At 32.3% G+C, this 19,715-nt stretch overlaps 1 protein-coding gene across 2 annotated transcripts in view; it reads right to left on the reverse strand.

Moving 5' to 3' along the window:
* Nucleotides 1-19,715, reverse strand: part of LOC111002809 (extracellular serine/threonine protein CG31145) — a 47,033-nt gene that overhangs the window by 11,914 nt on the left and 15,404 nt on the right. For both annotated transcript variants that reach the window (XM_022273048.2, XM_022273049.2), the window contains 3 exons: nucleotides 11,671-12,012; nucleotides 4,523-4,765; nucleotides 733-857 (listed from right to left, as the gene is read on the reverse strand). In XM_022273048.2, coding sequence (XP_022128740.2) covers nucleotides 733-857; nucleotides 4,523-4,765; nucleotides 11,671-12,012 — 710 coding nt within the window. The remainder of the gene's footprint in view (nucleotides 1-732; nucleotides 858-4,522; nucleotides 4,766-11,670; nucleotides 12,013-19,715) is intronic.

Consider the following 19,715-nt stretch of genomic DNA (forward strand, 5'->3'; position numbering starts at 1 on the left):
AAATTCAAATTTACTCATAACCTGTTCTCGGTAAAGTGATTGTAACATTTCGTAAATCGGCTTATAGTTACAACAATTTCTTTCTTATATATTAATTATGTGGTCTAGCATCAACTTAATCAAAATATCCTTTATATTTGAGAAAAGATTTTGAAACTAGCGTTTATTACGAATAATAAATAATCCAAATTTATGGGTCTATGGCATTAGTGACTAGAGTGTATCTGTTTCTGTGATCATTAAAGTACTAAGTATCATGTGTGACAAATGTCGTCGTTAGTTGCAACATGCCGGTTCACAACTTGGATGTTAACCGTACGAAAAATGTTAAATCGCACCACTGGGATTTGCAAGCACAAATTTAGGATTGAAAATCGTACGCCAATAGACGCCATTCTATTGCAAACATTAAATAATCAATATCAATTATTTGCCGAAACTTGTCAAAATTGTTATAAAAAAAGACATATTCTGACCCTCCTTCAGAAAAACAAAATCAGTCCAATTACACCGCTTTAACAATATTTGTCTCTTTTCATTATAGCGGAAATGCGTTTTGAAGGAAAGTGACAAAAAAGTACTTTAATTAGAACAATAATAAAGTAACAAAATAAAAGTATAAAAATCTAAGCACATGTATAAACTGCGTAAAATTTAATATAAATCTATATTTATAAACAAATCGACCACGCAAATTACCTCAATTTAGTTTTATGTTTTTAGTTTACATACCAACGTGTAAGATTGGTGACGTCTCCATATCTTTCAGGACATCTTCAACTAACTTTTCGCCCTCTTCATACAACTCATGTTGTGCGATTTTGAGCTGAAATTTCTCCAAGTTCGATGCGTTGATACTGCAAACAAAATACTCTTATATAGTCATATTATTATTGCCTGAGATTATCAGTAACATCAACGAAAATCGCTATAATTTTTACATGAATTTTACATCTGGAAAAAGTATATAGAATAAGACATAGTTGTCATTTAATTTTTACTTTAAATAGCGAATTGAAATACTGATTATTTATTAGTACAGCCTTGACAATCTAGAATGACCTTGAGTCGTATAGACTTTCAAAAATATTTCTGTCCAGACCTCCTAGGTTTGGTGAATAAATTTTGCTTAGAACCATTGAAATAATTTTTAAATATCGAATATCTTACAGGTTTCCGCTCAAAACGTTCTAAATTTAAATTTTGAATCTGTCAGAGTTAAGTAGTTTATATGATATCGTCCAGTAATCATAATTGAACAAATAACAATCATCTTAAAACCAGATTGCACCACTTAAGACAAGTACATTTTTAAATGTACAAGTTCAATACATTTCCTAATAAGAAATTAGTTAGTTCCGTTGTTTCAAGCCTAATTCATGATCCCTATTTAAGAGCATCCCCAGAAGAAAGATTAAATCGCTATCCCATATTAAAATTATTACCACATCCCTGATCGTTAATGTCGAGATTTACATGGATTTCCAACGGTTTTGGCTGCTTGGAACACATAAGTGAACGTGACGTGCCTACAAGACGGTCCACACTTCGGGCGACAGAAAGCCCTATTGAATACTAAGAAGTCGCTCTCGATTTGTGGCATACTCCGATAACCTGCATTTAGAAATCAAGCGGACCACTGCTGTAAAATTTATTGACTCTCTTTTTGGCGCGAATTGTATTTAAATCGAATGGGAATTCGAATTTCGTGCTTTAGAATTCCGTGTCCGCGATTGTGATTTCTATAGCAGCTAACGCAATCATGTTGGTACTGGCGTAGTTTACCAGCTTAGTAGTCTTTGGGAGCGAAACCGAACGAACTTTAGGAACGAAAGTAAACTCTTGAACTAAATTTTAGCTCTACTTAATAAAAGCTATTCTACAATCTTTAACCTAATATTTTTTATTTAATATACATTTATTTATATACATGAAATAAAGTATCCTTAAGTATAGTTATTAACTTTCCATATTTTTAAATTGGTTTTAAAGGTAAACAAATATGGCGTAATTTTAAACCAGAGACTATTTTCAATTATTAATCGGAGAATAAATGAAATATTGTGAAGGTCTTGTTCAAAGTTTTAACATATAATTTAAGCACATTAAGTCAAGATCATAGAATATTGGAATGTCAAATTGGCATTTTATTTTGAATCTTTATTTTTTTACTGACGATTTTGTGGATTTTTCAATTTTAACGTTGTAATATCTATTAGCATAATATAGTATCTTATATCCTTAATAATGATATTATGTATAGAAAAGAGTGTGGTTAGTAAAAAATCGTGACTTTCCTTCACGTTAAGGTCTGTTTACACTAGAAATCAATTTCGAATAAATGTACTGTAGAGAAATCAATTCTGAGCAAATGGCTATTTCAGATATTATCTCATCTCATTACCTATTCTTATGTGAGTGTTAATATAATTATTCAAAATGACAACCCTTTACAAACGATACGTATAATGAGTTGCCATCATATCTGAAGAGGCGTTTGAGGAAGCCTCATTCATTCCATTTAGTTTTATTGTCAAAGAGCCCGCCTATCTCGGCAGGGCACCGTAACAGGATTTTTAAATAAGATTCCTTGCAAAGCTTGTGAAATTTGCGTTACAAGATAAAAAAGGTCGCTACAACGGCCTCATCCTAGAATATTATGATTCGTTTTTATAGTCGTATCGAAAGGGAATCCATACATAACTAAATTGTGGCCGAATAAGAATAAAACCATGTTACGCTCTCATATTCATACTCTTTCGTTTCTCGCACGAGTTCCTGTGAGATTTGGTCTGGCTATATTTATTTAAGTGAAATTACGTCAACGTGTGGCCGCCAACCTGTTTGGTTTTAATGCATAGTTCAGCAGTTGCCAGGTTATTCGCGGATAAAAGGCCTAGCTTTTAGGACGTGACTGCTTTGCTTTGGTTACTAAATGGCAACTAGGAAGGGTCGCTCTATTATTAAAGACGCATTAAATAGTCCATGAATAGTTAAACGTTATCGAATCAATCAATCAAGTCGTCTATTATTCTTTTGCTTTATATGGACCTTTTTAATCTTCATGGTACGAGTGCTGGCTTCCAAAAGTTAAGTGAGGTGAAAAAAAATAGATCAAATCATTCATTTCCGGTTTGACCTTATTATATACTGAAGGCACTCAACTGATTTCTATCTCATTTCTTCTTAAATATAAAAACATTTGACAACGTACAATTATCGTGACGTAATATTATGCAATTTGGTTGAAGTTTTGATGTTCTCTATTTCTCCAAAATTCAAATTAATCAAAAATTTCGCCGCGATGGGTGATTCATTTTATTTTAGATAAATAAAAATTACAATAAATAAAAAAGCCAAAGCAGCAGAACAAGAAGAATAAAATTGGTATCCTAAATTCAGTTGTGTTAGTTTTTCTACTATTAAACTGTAATTCTTCTGTAAAAACTCCTCTATAGGTGAAGGCCTCCTCTAAAGATAGCCAGTCCTCTCTCGATTGGGTTACTTGGATCCAGTTGGGACCAGCTATTTTTTTTATTTCGTCTTCCCAGCTAGCCACAGGTCTACCTCTCTTTCTTTTTCCCTGTGGACCCATGTGGTTACCGTTTTCCTCCCTCTCTTTTCACGTAGCCGCGCCAGATGTCCGGCCTCTATTTTAGTTTTATTTTTTTAGATAATCTAATCTTAATGAACGATAAAATAATGTAATGCGGTTATTAAAGTGAAATTGCAGTTGTAACACGAAGTAAGAAACAGTTTCGGCAACTCGTAGAGCTCTCAATAAATCGTACTTGTGGATGTCAGAAAGTCGGCAACTTTCGAAAATTTTCCTTGTAATGTCCTTTCCGTGTCGTTTTTCGCGGAACAATTTTAATTAATATTTCTTAACGGTCTTTAAGCGCCTTCGCCAGATGTATATATAGTGCCATATTTCATAATATTGTAATTGTATTGTTTCATATAATGTAATCAAGTTGGTTTTTATGTATGTATTTGTTTTGTGTATATTTATTAAATAAATATTTACATTATTTATATTACATTAAGTGGTTGTCTGGAAGGAATCGCTCGAAAGCGATAGTTGCGTTTCATTAAATTATGTTCATTATTTTTTTTCCTTTTATGTAATGCAACAAATTTTATGTATTTATTAATAAATAAATACATAAAATCTGAATAGTATCTTTGAATAATTAAAAAATTTCTGCGGTGGCCAATTCAATCAATTGATTATATTAAAGCTCATTTTGATGTATTTAGAAATACAAATAAAGATAATATTAAACTATTTACATTAATTGTAACAAACACGATTTTGCTTGCTTAAACATATTTAAATACATTTCGGATTAGTGAAAGTTTATAAAAGATAAAGGTTCAAAAACATCCATCAAACTAGAATCTAGTTTTGAGAGTTGTCAAACTATTCTGAATTTTGGCATATCTGGACGAAATTATGACTTAAGATATGTATTAGAAATTGGACCTAAATCAGTAACAATACGATTGGTTTTAAACAAACCTGGGTTCCAAGTCCTCCATTTCCCCAATCGTAGGATTTTCTGGCCGAAGGACATTCAGGTCCTTATGGGGCGGGATCACAACCATGTTGTCTTCAGATTTCCCCTTAAGCTGCAGTAGGAGTATCCTCTGAAGATCTTCGAAGCGGTCTGCCGGTGGTGTCGGCGTTTTGGGTTCAGCATCCAAACCACTTGTTTCACTAGGTGCTGACTGCTCCAATTCCCTAGAGTTGTTGCTGCCATTACTGGAAAAAAAAGAAAAACAAATAATTGATTAAAAAAAATCAGTGGCGCTACAACCTCTTTATGTCTTGGCCTCACATTTCTGAATCTGTTTCATGATTATTATTGCATCTAATAGGCAAGTAGGTGATCAGCCTGCAGTGCCTGACACACGTGGTCGACTTCTGGGTCTAAGACATGTCGGTTTCCTCACAATGTTTTCCTTCACCGTTCGAACAAATGTTAAATGCGCACATAGAAAGAAAAGCCATTGGTGCACAGCCGGGGATCGAAACTACGACTTTTTTATTTATCTATTATGATACATTATATCCAGAGAAGTGTTAGGCTGGGCTTAAGCGTGCTCCCTCATCTCTGTGATCATACGTTATAATACTATCTATATAATAATAATAATAATATATATACTATCTATGTGCGCAATTAGCACCTGCTCCTACGAAGGCAAACTTAGTGAGGAAATTAGTATGCTACAACCCTAAATATCATTGGCATGTCTTATACACAATAAGTTGATTATTGACTTGTCTATAAAGTACAAATGATTTAGAAACAGATACAAGCTGTGGCCAAGACCAAACCATTGGATTATTATAATATTCTGTACATTAATCAAGATTTCGTTGTATACAAATAATACTTATAATATAAAAACCAATAATGAAGTGAATACTAATTAATTTTATTCTAAAAATTGATTGTTTTCACGATGGTTGATCACCTTTAGACAACAAAATCAATTAAATATTTATAGTATTCAATATGAAAAACCACCGCACTGTTGGGTTTTACAATTCTTAAAATTGTTCGAATATCGGACGTATAAAACTGCTAAATGCAACATGACTCGCCTTTTACTTCTCTCTCTTGACAAAAATTTAGATTTAAAGCATGCTAACTATCTCAGGAATTTCACAGCATAAGCTATTAATTGAACATCTAAAAGTTCTGCATATTGGACTCGAACCCGTGTCTTAAGTAAAATGTAATACATTTAAATGTCTGCCAAGGATAGAGAGACATGGAAACAATTGGAGGAGGCCTATGTCGACAGACAACCTAACCAAAGCGGTTGAGAATAAATTATCATTTTCGCTATATAATTAGATTTAAGAATATTACTGTTTGATAAGAATTGCATGTAAGGTAAAATGGTCAGTGAATAAAGAGCTTTATTATTATTATAAATGTATCACATTATCCAATTCCTAATTTAAAAAAAAACCAATCAAAATTTTTGTTGAATGAATTCGTAATTGATGTTCTTGAAAATTTGAGTAAACAATGGTAAACAATCTTACAGGATTTAACAAAAGACGAATAGCTCTCGACAGGTTGCTACGGAGGAAATAATCGGTATCCAAGTATTAAACATCGAAAAATCTTCAACTTCATTTAGTCCAATATTCTAACAATTATTGCGATAAGCATCTTGTTATTTTAGAATAGACCATTCAAATTTAATTAGGCAATTGCTATTTCATTTATCTTATTTATGAATTCATTAATTGATTTTTAAAATATTGTTACCACTATTATGTCATAATATCATATTTCTGTATTATATGATTTTTCTAACTTAATTCTATGTGACATTATTATATATATCACATAATGGTACTTTTAGGTAAAAAGAATCCGCTGATTTTGCATAAACGACTGAAAAATATTAAAAGTGTTTATTAGATATTAATCTATTTTGTAAGATTCAGCAGTGTAGTTTTTCTATTTGATAATCAAATTGTCCTATGCCTGTATAAGCAATTATATGTCCTACATAAATAATGTTGACGAATCGGTTAAAAATTTATTTACGCTTATAACGCTGATAAATTAAATAACCTAGTTAATAAATCATACAAAAAACGATATAAAAAACCCAACTCTTTTCTCTTCTGCTCCTGTTGCTTTACTGAAAATCATTTTACCTTTACCTTTACCTTAATATAAACATACTGTGGCTGTTTTGGATTTTCTTCTAAGACAAATGACAATAGGCTAGTTAAGTTTCATAGAGCAGTGTTCCAAATTTTTCGTTGTTCTTTGACCTACGGTTTATACATATGTCACATCACAAATCCAAACAAATTGATACGAAACATTGGTATAACCTTTCAGGTCTGGACTTCAGATTGCTGGATCTGTTTCACTATCATTTATTTTCCTTAATCGGTAAGGAGGTGTTCAGCTTATTACTTAATTAACTACCTATCTGACACTCGCCGTCAATTTTTGGATCTAATATGTTGGTTAGTCACGATGTTTTTCTTCGCCGTACGAGCGAGTCTTAAGTGGGCACGAAAAATCTATTAGAGCAAAACACTCTATTCGAACGCAAAACCTAAGGGTTGTAAGGCACGCTCAAATCACTGAGCCTACGCTGCTCAAACGAAAAGATACCTATTGTTAAACTTAAAGGTTGAAAATTAATTACTTGCCCTATTTTTTAATATTGATTGGAACTTTTTTATAATCATTGGGTGAAAACTTTAAACACAATTTTTTGACGTCACTCGTTAAATGTAATTGTAAAAGACCTCAGCTTTGTGGACAGAGATTGACAGCTTTTGTTTGTAGAATAAAAGAGAACAATACATTAATTAATTTGACATCGGCTGTATAAATATTAAAAGTAAACGAAATATGAGCTTGGCACTCAATGCTTGTGAACAATGCTGCAAGGCTAAACAATAGACAATTATCCTATCTTTACAATATATAATTACTAAGAAGTTAATAATTATTTTTTAACGTAAGAATCACAGATTTAAAAGGAAATATTTTTGCAGCCATAATGAGAATTCATGGGAGCAGTGTTGGCCTAGTGGCTTAAGCATGCGACTGTCATCCCTGAGGTCGTAGGTTCGATCCCCGGCTGTGCACCAATGGACTTTCTTTCTATGTGCGCATTTAACATTTGCTCGCAGAAAAACATCATGAGGAAACCGATATGTCTTAGACCCAAAAAGTCGACGACGTGTGTCAGGCACAGGCGTGATCATGAAACAGATTTAGAAATTTGAGGCCAAGCCCTAAATAGGTTGTAGTTCCACTGATTAATTTTATAGTGGGAATTGGGCTACAAGATCAACCGGTCACCATATGGCATAGATAACTATGTATAGCATTTTTCTAATATGAAAGATATACAATTGTATTCCTTAAAATGCACTTATATTGGGAATTTCAATCAAAGTAATTGTAAAATTTAATACGTTAAGTTATTTAAGCAATTACTTGTATTATACTTATACTTGGTTTTTTGAATTTTTCATCTAAATTTTGAGGTTATGTGAAAAAATTGTAAATACAAAAGTTTAAATTTTTTTATGACCTACAACTTTGCCATTTAACTTTTTTCCATAGGACTGGTAGTTTTACCGGAAATCAAGATAAACAATTTTTCACCCTTAAAAACTCACCCCCTCCCACTTCCCGAACTCGGATCGACCGTAATTTATTTTTCCTTTCATTTTGATCCTACTGTAATTTTTTTTGGTTTCAAAAATTATCGACCCTGGTCTACAATCTCAATTTAATAAAATATATAATACAATCCCAAATGCCATAACAAATTGACTGGCTTGTATAGATGTAATGCTGTTCTATTATATATAATTCTAATCATAAATTATAGATTTCATTGATATAAATAATAAAGTAATGTCTCCATAGTAATGCAATTCTAGAAATTGTATCTGACCAATAAAATAATTATAGACTCTTGAGATATGTGAGCAAATAGAAAATCGTCAGATTGCTTTCAACTGCAAACATTGGTGTCGTTGTAGCAAATATTGAGCCAAGACCAATAACGTATTACATTTCATAACTACAACAAGTAGCTTCTTATTAGGTATTTTAAAATGGAATGTATAAAACTTTTTGTATGGAAAAAAGATTTCAACGACTCTGATAAATATTTGAGTGAAAATTAGGATACGTTAGGGATGAGTCTCAGCGTGAACTATTACTATATACTCCCGTATGTTGAAATCTAATACATTTTTGTGTACTTAGCGCTGTCTCGCGCTGCAAGGTTCAATAAAGGCAAATCAACCTACAATACATAACGCTAAATTTCTGTAGATGGATGTACCAATACGTATACTAATGAACGGATTGTAATTAATTTATGTATCCTCTATCCATCGAATCTAATATTGATATAGCACAAGTTGTTATTCTTAGTTAATTTATGTAATATAGGACTTGCTACTGCGGAAACCTACTAAAACCCTACAGGACCACCAGCAATCGCAATATATTTATGAAAATATTATGTATGTATAAAAAATTTGTGATAAGTATACTAGAATAGAACATACGCACAATGTCAATACTCGGAACAAACGCAGGCTGCAATTTCCCCGTACTAGACTATGTAGTAATTCTTACTTAGTAAGTAATTCTTTTTTGGGGATACTCTTCTTTAATAAAATTTCAGAGGCTCTTTCATCTTTGCCTTTTAATAAATTTAAGAAATGTATTAAAGAAAATCTGTGTAAAAAGGTTTACTATAAAGTTAGCGATTATCTAGTTGATAAAAGGGCCTGGAAGGCTACTTTTAATTAATTTGCTATATTTGTTTTAAATATTGTAATATTGTTTGATGATTTGCTTTTTTAAAAGAGTACCGAGAGTTTTTTACGTCGGCTGTTTCTCTCGGCCGATGAGTAAGGATGCCTACAGGTTCAAATTGAATTACGTGGAATAAGTGATACCTTGATGATCTTATGTTCCAAAATAAATGTATATTTTTTTATATTACCCAGGACAGGACACGGTAACAGCGTAGCTTTGTCCGCGTCCCGCCACACGAAAGGAAGATCGCAACCTCTTCGACCGCGTTTATGAATGCTCACTTTTAATATAAAAATCATACGATAGTATGATAATCCTATCAATAGATAAGTCATTAGATAAGTTCTGTAATGTATTTTTAGATAATATTTGACGAATTTCACACTGACCAAAATTTTGGTAGTAATGCCCAAGGGAAAACTTCATCGAGTTTTAAACACAAAAATATGTCTAGAAGGCTCTTCATCTACTTGGATATAATGATAAATTATCAATAGGAGCAGTGGACAGAATTGCAAGTGTGTAGTTTATTAAAAAAACGTATGAGCACTAATGTGCACGTGTTAGATGTACATATTTCATTGGCGTAACAAGATAAAAAAAAATATTTTATCTTTCGCCTTATTCTACGTGTAGAAAAACGACACTAACGTTCAAATTCTTAAAAGGCCGGCACCGCACTCGCGAGCCCTCTAGCATCGAGAGTGTCCATGGGCGGCGGTATCACTTAACAGCAGGTGAGCCTCCTGCCCGTTTGCCCCCTGTTCTTTAAAAAAAAACAATAGAAAAAATTACCTTCGTAATTTCCTAACGCGCCAAAAGATGTATACTTTAAAAAACTAAAATGTTGACTATAGCTAAATTCAGGGTGTCGGATTTTTGTGACACCGCGAAAAATTGACTCTCATCATTTTTCCCTTACGTGGCAAAAGTTGAAAAATATTTTTAAGGAAATAAACGTCTAAACTATGTAGGAATATATAGCCTCTTCTTCTCTCGCACTTTGCTTATGATATTTTAAAAATTTATTCTTGAAAGTATTGATAAAATTCCAACAGTTTACATCGTTTAAATTCTTCTTCTGCACCGTATACTGCTATAGAATAAAGAATGTTCCGATAAATTATGCAGGTTATGTGTCAAAATTTACACGGAAAGTCCTTAAAAGTAAATAAAATATATTCCATATTTGATACATTCATATACCGGATGGAGGAGGCCTATGTCCAACGGTGGACAAACCAAAACTTAACTAAATAAAACATTCCTAAATTTTAAACTATTTTTGCAAATAAAGGCTATTATTATTAGGTATTCATATTATGCTTTCTATTTATATAGGTATATATTTTAATATATACTTTCTATCATAGACATTGAGTGATCAGCAGGAACATTTTATACGATTAAAAAAATTGATGAAGTTGACTTAGATTAGGCGAACACTAAGTTTTATAGTTTTTATTTTAAATAAATTTTTAAGCAAAAAGGTTTTAATTAAATTTAAAACAACAATAAATAATTGTTGCTAATTTTCCTATATTGTTTTATTATGTGCCCTGTGATAAGAGTGACCCTATTAAGTGAGTATATAAGATCGATAAAATAAATGTATGGTATTCGCAAAATACTAACAATTTACTTTGTAGATAAATATGGATTGACTTTAATTATTAATAACGATTTTTTTAAATTATAGTTAATGGTGATCTTGGGTTTTATGCGTTCATATTTTATGTAGAACACCACGTAGATATGTGTTCTGGGATAATAACCATAAACGGATTCTAAAAAATCCACTTAACATTCAGAGATATTATCGATTCGATGTTATGATTATTGCACTTTAGTAATACAGTAGGTACTTACCTACCAATTAGGTAATGTACAATGTGTCAAAGCATCAAGAGATGAATATGTTATCTTCAAAGACGCTGTCAAACTAGTAAACACGTGATAAGAATGATAACAGACGTATACTGTACAGCTGAGAGAATTATTTTCCTTGAACTGTAGTTTACTAATAAATATTTGTTTTGTATAAGGAAATTCACAACATCGTTAACCTAGTTGTAAAATTAGGGTTAAAAAAATAAGTAGTTAATTTAAAGCTAAACTATTTACGGTTAACCTTAAACTACGATTAGTTTATTTAATTTTGTTAAGTACTTAGTTTTCTTGAATTGCTTTAATAAATTAATAATATAGTAATATGCTAATAAAAGTTGATAACTTCTGATAATTCCGTGATACGGTAAGTTCTTAATCTGCTTTTGTTTTTAAGACTTTATATAAATTAAAATGAAACTAATCCAAAACTTACCTTCTATGAAGGAACCGCTTCCGAAACTCAATATATGCCGAATGTCCTTTATCACTATCATCACCAATCTTGACTCTTCCATGCAGCGGCACTCGGTGGCCGGAAATCCCATAGTCCATTTGCAGGTCAACTATGAGCATTAGGGTGAAGAGTATCAGGAATGCGCTAACAGCCAGCGCAAGGCGTTCCTTCAGCTTCATGTTGAGCATTGTGCGCGCGTTCGAACCGCGCGGCGTGATGGCACTGCGGGTTTGCGCATCCTCCGGCGGCGGCGATCGCTTGCAGTCGCGCGCGCACCTAACCCGCCAGCGATGCCAACGCGCGCGCGCCCACCCGCTGACACTGCAACATTATCACTAATTAGCAAACGGACTACTATAAGCAAATCTGATAGTGGAAGTATATCATGCTGTTCGCGTACGGGCTCATATGTGATATGAAAGTGGAGAGCGCGTAAGGATAAGATTCGTGAATAATTCGATACTAGGTATACAACTACACTTTCATGACAAAATGAGATTTTAATGACGCCTTTGCAACCGATAACTTGAATCGAATCGAAGGTAGGCACTTAAATTAGTTTGCACCAAATAAAGTGGGCTCTCTCTCATATAACAAACACTAATACTATTTTTAATCCTTATCAATAGATTTGATTTGAATAAAGCACTTCGTTAACTTTAATTAACATTTTATTCTCCTAATGGCCAATTGAAAATAACTAAGTAGGTTAAAATAGATAACATTTTGTAAACAAAGTCTAGTATATGCTTTATTAAAGATATATTAAAAAGTATTTAAATATCGCGTGTGTGCGTCCAAATACACGCTCATCATATTGAAATAAGCTACTGCAGTTTCTACTGGATCAGTGGTTGCTTATGATGCTAGCTTATTGTTACTTGACAGATGAAGGGCGTTAAATGAATAACGTTAATACATAATTTAAATATCTGACGATAGCAATTTTTATTTCTTTAAAATTAAATGTTCTTACTTTTAAAATTGGAATAAAATTTTGTTATCTATTCCAAAGTAAGTATTATTGCGATATGTACATAATTATTGACTAAATATATATGATCAAAACTATAAATGTCGTAATCATCAATAATCATATAATATGTAATCTCAAAAAATAAAATCAAAATTGGTAAGAAAAAAAATCTATTTTTCTTTACAACAGTACTTTCGTTTACTATGGTATGTGAAGGTCATAAATAAAAAAATAATATCAAGAAGAATGTACCATTGTTTGATTCACACCAAATGTCAGAAATCTGACATTTAAAAAGCAAAATACCAAGAAAACGTGTACAACGCTCTATAAACACTTTACTTCGCAGTTATTCCCATTCTTTTCATAAGTTCATTCGTTTTTAATGAAACTTTGTGTTTGATAGAAGAATTTGTTGTATGAAGCCTTTGTTCCCATAACCACCCTGTATAAATCCGTTGCTATTTACTTCCTTTAAAAATACAGGCTGCGTTCTGGTTTTAACAAACTGATTTAACTTGTGAATAACGCGCTATTTATTAGCAAAATAATTCACTCTTTTTAGAAGCGGACACATTCCTATACCTTGGAAGTTTCGATCTAAGATATTTCGATTAGAACGAGTTATTACTCTATTATTATTAGAGGTGTCTAGGCGTAGTAACACTGCAATTCGGCATCACAGACTTAATCATATCGCTATCATTGTTCAAGAAATTGTAGATAATTTAAATACATTTCGAGGTCTTACCTATGTAAGTAATTGAGGCCATAGGTAAATATCTACATGAATATTTATAATTGTGTAAAATTTATGAAATAGGTTGACCGCACATGCGCCCACGCTAAAGAACGCTATTGTTATAATTGTTTTCGCACTGTGTAATTCGAATTTTAATAATTTTCTGCCAAAATATTTAACTTTTTTTGCTGCTATTAATAATATGCATACATAAAATGGTACTCCGTGTTTATTATAAGAAAGGTCACGCATTGCGCGTGTAGATAATCATAATCGTGATTCATGACAATGTTGTAAAATTTTCCATTAAATATAACTTTATGAAAATACTTTGAATTTTACTAGAACTAGTTTTATCATCAGCAAATATAAACCAAATTTTTATTCTCTGTTTTGCATATCGCTGAGATAAGATAGAGGAGTACACATATTTTATCTTATATTATGTTTTCGGTACTAAACGTAAAATGAGTAACCGAGGTTTATTGACTCTTGATAGAACAAAAGACAAATAGAGTAATTTAATCTAATTAAGAGGCCATTATGAACTAGATGTACCTAAAAAATTTAAAAGAAACATTAACTTCGATTTCGATAAGTTAAATTTTTCGTATTTAACGATCTAAAAATGTCAAGATTTAAAATCCTATTGAAAAGTAAAGTTACAAATAACTCAATATTTTACAAGTTCAAAGGGATAAAAGTTAACAACTTTGACAATTAATACCACAAAATTACAGTAATTAAAATTTAAGGCATATGGCGAGTTTTCTCATGATTTACTTAAGATTGCTTTAAAGCAATATTTAAGTATTCAGGGACAATTACTTTAATAACGCATACTAATTGAGTTTTCATTAATTGCACTGTTTACTGTTCATTCCGATACCGTAACTTAAATTAAATATAATAGGAACTGCATAAAAAAATTGGAATTGTATTTCAAAGCTACTAAGGACTGACAAGGCAGCGATCTTACATAGAATTATAATACATAATTTTCCAGAGGATCTCGGCTATTAGTATCGCATATCCCTGAGGTCGTAGGTTCGATCCCCGGCTGTGCACGAATGGACTTTATTTCTATATGCGCATTAACATTTGCTCGAACGGTGAAGGAAAACATCGTGACGAAACTCGCCTTAGGCGTAGGAGGTTGAACCACACAAAAATCTGAAGCCAAAAAGGGCGCCACTATTTTTTTAGCCATTGTTATGGTGTTTGATTTAAAGGTTTTAATGTGTAAACTATAAAATAAGTAAACTTTCAAGAAAAGAGCGTACCAATTCTTAAAAGGCCGGCAACGCACTCGCGAGCCCTCTGGCATTGAGTGAGTCCATGGGCGGCGGTATCACTTAACATTGGTGAGCCTCCTGCCCGTTTGCCCCGTGTTCTATATAAAAAAAGGATCTCCTATACACTTTCCACTCTTTTTAATATACTGTAGCAGAAGGTTTTAGGCCAATAAAGAATTGGGTTGCGAATGTTTTCATCTTGATGTTATTTAATAGCACAAAGTAAGCTTTCAAATAAGGAATTTTTATTTGTAAAAGAATTTTTTTGATAAAAGGTATTTTTACGAACGGAACAAAACCTGTTTTTGTCTAGCGCGGTTACTTGCGGAATCCACATCCTTTTCAGTAATTAAGCTGTCAATAGTTTCAAGGTTTGATTTCGTAGGTAGGGCCTAGTATACTGACATCGTTTATCATGCCCAGACTAACCCATATAATTATGCAATTGCATGTATCCTCTCACCTTGTGATTTGATATGATAATCTATATATATAAAAGAAAGTCGTGTTGGTTACACCACTTATAACTCAAGAACGGAAGAACAGATTTGTGTGAAAATTGGTATGGAGGTAGCTTAGAGCCAGGAGACGGACATAGGATACTTTTTATCCCGTTCGACAGCGTTCCCGTGGGCCTTGGCATGAAACGTCAGTCACTATAAAACGTGGTATAATAAAAAAGAATAATAAAGTCAATATGTAATTGACGTATAATGACAGCTATGTAATGACGTATATATGACAATTTGATATTTGTAAGAAACCAATGTTCAAAATATTTCTATTAAATAAATAATTAAATGTAATGATAGTGCCATTGCCCATTCGTATAAACAGTGAAGAGAACTTAAAACTCGGTATGGACGTATGTATACAGTTCATCCAAAGAATGATGAATGTTTCTATTTGTTGTTGTTGTCGAATGACGCATTTAATCGAGTATTGGAACGGGAACGTGAATATGATCACCAGGAATTAGATTTAGTAGTTCAAACGAATGTACCCCTGTTGAATTACCAACAAAAGGAAGTTTATGATAAAGTATCATGATAAAGTATAATGAAGGCAAACGATGATGAAAATGGTGGTTTATATTTCCTAGATGCCCTTGGTGGAACTGGCAAGACATTCCTCATGTCATTAGTTTTAGCAACTGTTCGGGCGAGATTCAACATAGCGGTTGCAGTTGCTTCTTCTGAAATAGCAGCCACATTGTTAGAAGGATGCCGTACGGCTCATTCAGAATTAAAATTACCGTTAAATCTTCAAACTATTGAAGAACAATGTAATTTACGCTACGATAATGATAGGAAAATTCACAGATGAGGAAGTTCTTATTCCGAGGATCCCGATGACCCCAACCGATATGCCGTTTGAATTTAAAAGACTTCAATTTCCGATACGTCTTGCATTTGCCATGACCATCAACAAATCACAAGGCCAATCCTTAAAAGTTTGTGGTTTAAATCTAGAACATTCATGTTTTTCCCATGGTCAATTATACGTGGCATGTTCACGGGTCGGAAGACCATCAGCGTTGTATCACAAGGTACTTAAGTGAAGAGCAACCTATGTACTAAAATACAGAAATAATAATGAATGATTAATGTAGATATTTAATTTTTTTGTATTTTTTCCAATATAAAAAACCAAACTGCGTATTGCCATTAAGGCGGAACAAAGTTCGCCGGGTCAGCTTGTTGATTAATATTCTTGTTTTCAATTTGAAATACAATTGCATTGATTTTTTCTACGATTTACATTAACGAGTACATGCGATGTAACCATTATTGTCTCTAATATTTTAATAATTATTTTTTTTTCTAACCTGTTTCTAAACAAATCTACTTCTTTATCAACGAATCATAAACATACATAATTATTATAGTACAAAAATGAAATGTGTAAAATTCCGTAGTTTTTCAGTACGTTTTACTAAGTAACAAGCCAGAGTTTACTTAACAAATATTCCTTTCTGTATCTTTAGACTCAAGACGTATGTCTAAGGTGAAATCTGTTGAAGTGAACCAACATCAAAGGGTCATCATCGTTCCGGTTAAAAAACGTTTTAATTGTATTGATGACACTTATTAAGTACAGCGTTGGAAACTTATATAAATTAACGAAAGCTTCATATCGTGCTACAAATTGGATAATTGGAGTCTTTTTGTTTCCCTTGTATCGTTTGCATGCGAGCCTGAAGTACGTCGAGTATATTCCACAAATTCAGCAAACATTTTGACGTTTCAGTTTTATATTGAACTCGATATTGGGAGATATTTTATTTCATGTTTCCAAATGTGACGATTAAAATGAAATAATGACTGTACCTGTAATTGGCATCGTCAACAGGTTAAAATATATTCGTTGCACAAACAAAAAAAACAAGTACATCGTTACAACTGTGTCATTGCTGGTGTGGTAAGTATTTTGCATTGGCTCCATGGAGTCGATTAACGTAGTAAGGTCGAAAAAGGTAGTAAGATAACAAAAACATACCAAGCACCTTTATTGAACTAATCTAGCATAAAAATAATAAGCAATGTTATTTGAAATTATTTTATAGTATGTACATAACATTGTTTTGTATTTTAAAATAGTCGCGAGGCCGAATATAAATAATATTGCATCTGCCAATTACATCCCACCAGCTCCTAGTAGACCTACTGCTATCGTAGTTCACGCCTATGATTTCATTCCTTTTGATTTTATGTAACAGGAGGCAAACGGTCCTGCCCGCTGTTCAGCTAATGTTAAGTGATACCGCCGCCCATGGACACACATTGACAGTAGGTTCGCAAGTTGCCGGCGGTCAGGAATTGGTACACTCTTTTCTTGAAGCCTAAGTCATATTGGTTCGGAAATACTGCAATGGTACTACTAATTACGCAATATACTAGATAAGAATATTGATAAGAGAATAAGTCTTTTCTTGAAGGAGTAAGGACCCTCATGTATTAAGTCCAATTGGTAACTAACATTGACAGATGCTTAAAATTTGATTTGTTTATGGAACCATCTAGTAGTTAACGCATTCATACAAACAGATTACCGGGGGAGTATGAAAATATCTTTGGGTGTATGAAAAAAGAACGAAACTTTTAAGTAAGTGTATATTAATAAAAAAAATCAGTGGCGCTACAACCTTTTTAGGTCTTGGCCTCAGATTTCTGAATCTGTTTCATGATCATTTTTTTAAATCTAATAGGCAAGCTCCAGTGCCTGACACACGTCCTCGACTTTTTGGGTCTAAGACATGTCGGTTTCCTCACTATGTTTTCCTTCACCGTTCGAGCAAATGTTAAATGCGCACACAGAAAGAAAATCCATTGGTTCACAATCGGGGATAGAACCTACGACCTCAGGTATGAGAGTCGCACGCTGAAGCCACTATGCCAACACTGTTCTATATATTAATATAAAACTTAATATTTTTTTTAATTAATAGTGATTTAAATGCGTCTACATAAGCACTTGCACGCTAGACTAATGGAGTGGCAATAAACACCACAGCATATTATCTGGCTTCACTAGAATTGTACATTAAAAAAACCGACGTACACAAACGCCTTCATAACAATAGTGTCATTACAGTTACATACAGCTTTGTATTAGTGTGTATTTTTTAATGTGTATGTGACATAATTTCATGGTATTTGCGTATTGTCCTATCATTATCTGCCTGTATGCACCTCCAGCCATGCGTAATGTATGCATTCGCTTTCCTCACGACCTGTAAAAATAAGATATGCTATTGTGCAATCTTATTGAATTTTTTTGCACATGAAGTAATTGACGCGATATCTGCGATATAATTGAACGCATGAAAGCATTAAAATCAAAATAAAATGTATATTATATTTATTTACATTTAATTCGTACATTGCTTAATTTCCAAAGACAATTTGTCTATAGTTATACATATATACCTTTAGTTATTAAAAATGATTTGTATACATTTTCGGCCGCTTTCCTAAATATTTTCCTGTTATGTATAAGTAATAATGTGACATAACGCACAAAAATTAGTATATTATATTTGCAAATATTAATTTCATAAAACAATCCTTATTAATAATTTAATATGCGTGTTTGTTAATCCTTCTAGTTTACTATTTGTTATATATCTTTGAATAAATATAATGTTAACAAAACGTAAGTACTAGGGTAACATAAGCGTTAGAAGCACGCAATGATCTACTCATTCAGTGGAGATAAACAATGGAACAACAGGCACAGATAAGATCTTGATCACAGCCTCCATTAGCTTGTGCTTTCTGTTATATATCATATAAAAATACGCTAAACACAACAGTAATCACCCAGCGTGGTTCCGTGATGTTATTTGGACGATGTGTCATTTTCCATTATTTTGTTACCAAGGTTTAACGAGTGTTAAAATAATTTTGATCGAGATAATTCTACTATGTCACAATGTCAAATACATTAAATTAGTATAAACAATATATTTTATTTTAAGTTAATAATGATTATTTATAGGGCTTATTAAAATAAATTATTTAATCCATTGTTTAAAATTAGTATTAAATGAATAAATTAATTAGATAATTTATAATTAGAAAAACAACAATAATATGAATCCTTAATGTTGTCTGCTGTTGAGTGTTGACGCGATAATGCGTTAAAGTATTTGCCGAAACGAATTTATTTAAACCTGCATTCGAATTTCAAATGTACAACTATTCGCAAGCCATAAGCTAGCAAAGATCGAATGAAGAATCAAAAAAAACATATGTGCAATTCACACATGGTAGAAGTGAAACCTTCAAAAACATTTTTTTTATTATTAATCATATATAAATTAATCATTTTCCATTATCTAAATGTGTGTGTTCTTTTAAAACAGTATATTTTAATGATAAATTTTAATTTATAAGTTTAATATAAATTTTTAATTTGGGAAAAACTAAAACATCGAAAGTTAGAAATTCGATCAAATGAAAAAGCGGCAGTAAAGAGAGGCTGTATAATGCCTGCTATCTCATTTTCT

This window comes from Pieris rapae, chromosome 8, assembly GCF_905147795.1.
Source record: "Pieris rapae chromosome 8, ilPieRapa1.1, whole genome shotgun sequence".
Lineage (NCBI taxonomy): Eukaryota > Metazoa > Arthropoda > Insecta > Lepidoptera > Pieridae > Pieris > Pieris rapae.